Source organism: Lycium barbarum, chromosome 12 (assembly GCF_019175385.1).
Source record: "Lycium barbarum isolate Lr01 chromosome 12, ASM1917538v2, whole genome shotgun sequence".
Lineage (NCBI taxonomy): Eukaryota > Viridiplantae > Streptophyta > Magnoliopsida > Solanales > Solanaceae > Lycium > Lycium barbarum.
In genome coordinates this window covers 37,390,785-37,397,791 of record NC_083348.1, presented here as the reverse complement: position 1 = coordinate 37,397,791, position 7,007 = coordinate 37,390,785, and the positions used below count along the sequence as shown (strand labels likewise).

The 7,007-nt window shown below is 36.7% G+C and overlaps 1 protein-coding gene across 1 annotated transcript; it reads right to left on the bottom strand.

The window, feature by feature from the left end:
- Nucleotides 1–3,708: 3,708 nt before the first annotated feature.
- LOC132623554 (NAC domain-containing protein 6-like) lies at nucleotides 3,709–6,134 on the bottom strand. The gene is made up of 3 exons (XM_060338333.1): nucleotides 5,868–6,134; nucleotides 5,041–5,309; nucleotides 3,709–4,285 (listed from the first exon to the last, which is right to left on the bottom strand). Exons 1-3 carry the CDS (start codon nucleotides 6,025–6,027, stop codon nucleotides 3,932–3,934), a joined length of 783 nt encoding a protein of 260 aa, XP_060194316.1. The 5' UTR covers nucleotides 6,028–6,134; the 3' UTR covers nucleotides 3,709–3,931.
- Nucleotides 6,135–7,007: the final 873 nt, after the last annotated feature.

Here is a 7,007-nt window from a genome sequence, read left to right as displayed (position 1 = left end):
CCTCACATTTTCAGAGCATGAGCACGCCACGTACTTCACCGTATCAATGGAGCATCGGAGATGTCCCATAAATTTTTGGAAGATACAAGCCATGGGAAGTACGTAACAATGAAGTAAAGGATGAATTACGATCTTGTAAGTCGTAACCGAGGAAGACAGCCTTGGAACCAAAGGACATGACCACTATCAAGTATCATTAATGATAAATATCATGTATGGAGAGTTTCAGAAGATTCCGAGACCAAGCAAATTGAAGAAAATAAGTTTGTCGAAAATTTAAAAAAAAAAAAGTTGGCGGACTTTTGGACAGAATTTTGGGTCAACTTTTAAGGGGTATATCTCCAGGTATATTAGTAGTTTTAAGGTGTTTCAAAAGCCTAAAATGAAGTTCGTCGAGTTTAGTTTCCAATGCAATAAACCGCTCATCGATGCGACATCGGAGTAGAGAATTATGGACGTTACAAGTTAGGCGGATAGAGCAGAAACGCGCGCTACAGTGTGCGCTACAGTAACCGAAGACTCTAGGTCGGTCCAAACCGACTCTAGAGCTCTAGAAAAGGGGTTTTACCCTTATTCTTTTCATCCAACATATCTAAAACATTCCCCAACCCGCTAGCATATTTTCCCAACTTCCACCCACGAAATTTCAGCCCAAATCAAGTGGAAACAACCAAATCTTCCATCAAGAAGGTTGGATACTACAAGAGTAGCAAGCCTATGGTATTTTATCATGATTGAGGGTGAAGTTGAACTGATTCAGCCGTGGTTCTTCGTTTTTATGCACTGCTTAAGGTATGTATAACACCCCTTTGGTCGTGTGTTAGCTTAAATTGATGTTGATAAAGTTATTTGAGGCTAAACACTGCAAGACTACATCGAAATAAGTTAAGTTAAGCCACTATTTTGTAGGGCCTGTTTTGAATGTTTAAGTATGACTTCTAATGGTTGTAAATTGTGGATTATAACCTGAGTATATGATCACTATGATTATTGGGATTATTCATGTGTTAGTGGGAAAAATGGAGAAGAAAATATATGAAATCTACGAATAGAAAGTAAAGGAGGAGGCGTAGGAGTATGGATTGTTTTGGAATACATTTAAGGATATTTTGAACTAAAATATGATATGGTAAATATATACATATTGTTATGAAGGGTGTGGACTGAATTATGAAAGGAGAGTTGGGTTTGAATGACGTTTGTTATTCGTTAAACGAGTTTGCCGCTCGATATGATTTTTAAAGTAATCAAAGAGGGTTATATTGGATTATATTGTAGTTGTTGCTATTGTTGATTTTTGTTGTTGTTGTTGGGTTGTTTGATGACCCTTAGTGGTCTTTGAGATGTAATACAAACAGGGGAGATGCTGCCCGAATTTCGGCAGATTTTAAAAGGAATTAATTTGAAGACCTAAGATAAGCATATGACGATAAGTCTAACAGTGGTATGGATTCTCTTGAATGTAGATTTACGAGCTTGGGAGGATAAATGTTAAATAGTTAAGGTTAAGGCGACCAAAAAGGTATGTTAAGGCTAGTCCCTTTCTTTCAAAAGGCATGATTCCTATGTTATGATACTATATATGTTTCCATAACCTTCTTACTTCTAAAAGTTAGAAGTTCATGATTCTTAAAAGCTTCTTATGATACTAAAGAAGAGATGTTTTCTATGATGAACATGGTGATGATAATTTTAATCCTAGAAATTCCAAAGCTTATGATTTTAATGCTATTATGAGATTATTGAGCTTATTTCATGATTTTCTCGATTTTATTCATTATTGTTGATCTCATCTCACGTTACTTGTTCCTTCCAGGTGAGATATAGAGATGATGATTATTCCATAATATAATCGGAGGCTACCGACCTTACGTCACTCCGATAGAGTTGTAGCTTTTATTGGGCTCTCATGCATGCTACTTATATTATATATATATATATATATATATATATATATACACGCATAACCACCTGATCAGTTGGATATCATCCCGGATGCGGGATATATGGATAAATGGATCGGGTTGCACGTTCCACAGCAATATAATATATAAATGGATCAGATTGCACGTTCCGCAGCACTATTATGGTATATATGTATGAGAAAGCTTTTACAAAAAGCTAAGCATGCATGATATCCGCCTTACAAGGCAATTAGATGCACAGGTTATCTCTTTATTTCATGTTATGTCCCATATCTCTTGTCATGTTGTTATTCATGCCTTATATACTCAGTACATTATTCGTACTGACGTTTTTTCTTGTAGACAGGTAGACGGATCTGACTCGTAGGTGTTTATCAGCGGATTCTCAGGAGCACTCCACTTACTTCGGACCTGCAATCTATTTGATATTGGTTTTGATGGTCACTTGTATTCTATGTAGAGGCTCGTAGATATGTGTGTCCAGTTAGACGTTTCATAACCCTACTGGTTCATATTGTGCATAATATTTTAGTAGCCTTGTCGGTTGGTGAAGCTGGGTATAATTGTTGAAAATTATATAGAGATTTGTCATTATATTGCGATATATGTCCTTACATATTATGAAGTCCATGAGCTATCTTTATGGTCCACCCAAAAATGTTTATGAGATGTATGTTTAGAGGTTCTCGGTGTGTTAGCTCCGAGTGCCCGTCATGGCCCTCTAGTTGGGTCGTGATAGATCAACAGGGATCTTCAAAACAACGAAGCTGATCGCACAGAATTTTCAGCAAAGACAAATTCTTTATTTCTCTCATTTGGTTGCCTCCTTTCTTTTCCCTCTTTGTTGTGACTGACCCTAAAATTTAGGCCACTCAAGTCTATATATATGTGGGCCAAAATGATATGTGGGCTAGGACCAAAGAGTGTTTTATTTATCCACATAGGAAGGGAAAAAGCCCAAAAACTCGACGAACAACACTGGTTCCCGGTTGAAGCTTGGTTTGAATTTTCGGGTTTGATAAATTGGAAACACTTTCAACTGATGTTGCTCCACAAGCTTAGGAACATCTTACGGAGCTTATAATACAAGTTTGGAATGTTTTGCTGAGGTTTTGGATCGAATTTTAGATTGAACTAGGTTGGAGAAGAACATTGTAGTCCCATGTAGGTCACTTGTATATCATATGTACATCACTTGTATGTCGTATCGATGCACATGACATACATAGAATGTATACAAGATCTACACTGACCTACACAGATATATCATAGAATACATAAATATACACAGGATATATACCACTATACCCAGCTCGTCCCTTCTTCATTTCCAACTACAAATCTTTGATCATAGCCTTACCAAATCAACTCCAATCGCGGCTAAGATTTGTTTTAGCCTCACCAAGCTAATTTCAACAAGATTTAACAATACCCACTCAATATTCTTCAACCATTTTCAGATCTGAAGCAAATGTTGCTTCAAAGGTTTCATCAAAGACGGAGTTCAAATTTGGACCTCAACTTGGAGTTCAAGCTCGGGTTTTCGACCCATCAACAAATTTCAATAGTCGTTATTCGGTTTTTGCATCTTTAACAACCACAAGGAAGACTTAATCCACTAAATTTCAATGATTCCGATTTGTGAGATTAACTTAAAGTTGGTTTTGGCTTTTATGTGACAAAAAATAGAATAGTCATTTTTGTGTTATAAGATTTAAAATTAAATGGCTTATTAAAAAACTAACTCTAACATAATAAACTCAAAATTAAATGACCACCGATAAAAATTTGTCAATCATCACATTTGATAGGTAGGGAACATCAAGATTCCAAAATGGACATAAGACTAAACAGCGATAGCACTAAAACTGTCTGATTACAATTATTTTCCACAAGGAAAGAGACAAGTTAATTGTTCCGATTTGACTCGTACAATTGCTAAAGTCCTGTAGACTTTCATCTTAGAATATGTCATACTAGCTTAAAAGGCTGAATAATGAATCTATTCAGGACAAAGAAAATAGACTCCACAAGTCTTGCCCTGCGCTCTGTAATTCAGTCCAGAGGGGACTTGACAATGAGTCAATGCTAAACTTCAATGGTTCCACAAATGCATTTGAAACAGAAAATTGAGGTAGCTTCACTGTGGTGTTATGATTTTCTACTTCATAACTTGTGGAATACATGTCATTTTTTGGGAATGATGATGATTCTAAAGAACCAAGCATGTCCTGTGATTGAGGAGATGGCAAAGATGTTGGTGGTCTTTTTGTTGCATCTTCTTCAGCCACTGCCCTTTGCTCCAAAACTTTAAATGAGGTTGCCTTTCTGTAGACTTTGCAAAGTACTATGTCATGTTCCTGCATCCAATACAAAATTAACATCTGAGTTACTTAAAAATGAAAATGATGAAGAGTTCAACTAATAGTTTGTTTGGTCAAGCTTTCAAAAATCCGTTTAATTTGAACAGTATTTTTAGTCCACAGTTTTTTTCGGAAAAGCACTTTGAAAATAGCATTTTGCGTTTCACCGATAAATTTGAAAAGCACGTTTGCAATATTAGAGCAGCAATTTGTACTTGGTCAAGGTTTCAAAACTAGCTGAAAAAATTACTTTTTACAGCTTCCGTAAAATAGTTTCTGCTACTACTCGAAAACACTTATTGTTTTCCTAAAAGTTTGGCCGGGCACTTCAACTCTCTATAATAAACACTTTTGGCTTCCCAGATACTTGGCCAACAGGATATGATATACACTAACATGTAAAGGATTTTAACACTCTAATCACATCACTTAAAAGATAATTACAAATAAATTGTCCGTAATAATCAAGTAGAATTAGTTACTCGAAAAAAAGAATTAGAAAAAATTACGCTAATAACATAAAAATTCTTTACCCCATCATGTAAGTTAAATCCTTACAAAAGGCACAGTGGAGGCATATCGAAGAGAGGCGGATTTAAGGAACGTATGGTCGAGTTCAACTGCACTGGTTGCCTTCAATTCAAATTATATATACACAAACACACACTCACTCACTCTTAATAAGACTAAATTTACATTTTGAACTCAGTGCCTTTAAATTTTGAATTTGCCTATGATGCGTAATAAAATACCTTATGTAAGGGGTGGCCATCAGGAAGTCTGTACTCATTCATGACCCAATCTGTTCTGCTGCCTTTAGGTGCCCTTCCACCATAGAAAACCAAAGTTTTCTTGAGCCCAATAACCTTTTTTTGGTCTAATGAAGAACGAATTTGGCGATCCGAACCAGTTGCTTTCCAGAAACCATTTCTTGTTGTTCTGTTGGGCTTCCCTTTAGGACCATGTTTCCTGTTTATTGGTACAAAAAAATACCACTCTCTTTCCCCTGTTCTTGCCAATCCTACAATAAAGTAGCATATGTACGTAAAAGACTAAAAAGGGCCCCTTTTCAGTTAAATTGCTCCATCAATGTCCTAAAGATGGCACGTAGAGACATTTTCTGCAAAAGCTACATATTCGTGTTTATCATTGTTTTATTACAATTTTGTCGATTATATGTTAATTTCAAATTGTAATAGTGAATTTGAAGTTGAAAAGCTAGTTTGAGTAGTATTTCAAGTGAAATAATGATTTGTCGCTCACAAAATTTTAGACTACTTTAAATATCTCAGTTCCATATTTGCTGTACAGAAGTCGATTTGGTTTAAAAAAAAAGGTAATCATCTTATGTACTGGTATACTTTTTGGCAACTGAAATTGCGATAGACAATCAGGCAAATTTTTGTACTAACAAAATATGATTTTGTAACATAGTAAAAAAGAGTAACTGACCTGCTATCATAAATTAAAACTACATTATACTATACAAAAAAATCTACACTTTAAGTGTATAGAATTTAAATTCTATAATGCTAGCAAGGAATTTGCAACAAGAAAAAAAGAAGGCAGTGTTGCTAACCAGGTAACTCCCAAGGATCAGAAAGATATATGTTGAGATAACCAATGATATTGGAATCAAGTTTGTTGTCTATGATAATCCTTTTGAGGTAGAAGTTGATAAGCTCTTCTTCAGTGGGATGAAAGCGAAAGCCAGGAAGCTCAAGCTCTGCCAATGACATTTTTTTAAGAGGAATCTGCTGCCGGATTTCTTTTTTTAAGTGTAGTGACTAGATAAACTAAGCTCTCTTATATAGGGGAGAACCTTTGTCCCGTTTTGCATCCATTACGCAATTGAGAAGGACACCTCTACTTAGAGGTGTAACGCTTAACGCTCAATCATTCTGGATAACACTAGCATCTTGCTGGCAAAGAGTTAACCGATATTTATTTTTCAAATATTATCGTTATTTTCTCTTTTGGAAAAAAAAAATCATAATTCATGAACATTTTTTCTATCTTCAGGTGGCATTGCAAAAAATTCCTCACCATTTATAAATAATTGATTTATGTCACGACCCGACCCGAGGGCCATGACGGGCACCCGGTGCTAACCCACCCGAGTACCTTTTATCGTACATTCATAGTCACATCTAGGTGGACCACGTAGCTTATTCATGAATGCTATACATCAATAAGCTATGTGGTCCACCTAGATATGAATATGAATGACAATAAGAGGTACTCGGGTGGGTTAGCACCGGGTGCCCGTCATGGCCCTTGGGTCGGGTCGTGACAAAAGTGGTATCGGAGCAATTCTGTCCTAGGGTGTGTCTACGAGCTGTGTCTAGTAGAGTCTTGTTTATGGGTGTGTTGCGCGCTACGCTTATAAACAGGAGGCTGCGGGCATTTTAGGAATGAATGACCTTCTTTCTTCATAAGATCGTGTGATAGACCCATGATATAAGGATTTCTCTTTCCTTAACTGTGTATTGTGTATTTCAGAAATGCCTGTAAAGAGAAAGGCTACGGCAGCCCAAAAGGGCAAGACAGTGACAAAAAAGCGGGCTAAAAGAGCACCGCCAACGGATATTGAGGAGGGTGAGTCCCAGAATGTGGCTCGATCTCAGTCCTCCCATTCAGTGCCTATTTCTGAGGAGCATGAGGGAGCCTCAGCCCCAGCTCCAGCTCCTCCACTGGATGCTTCGGGCCAAGATGTAAA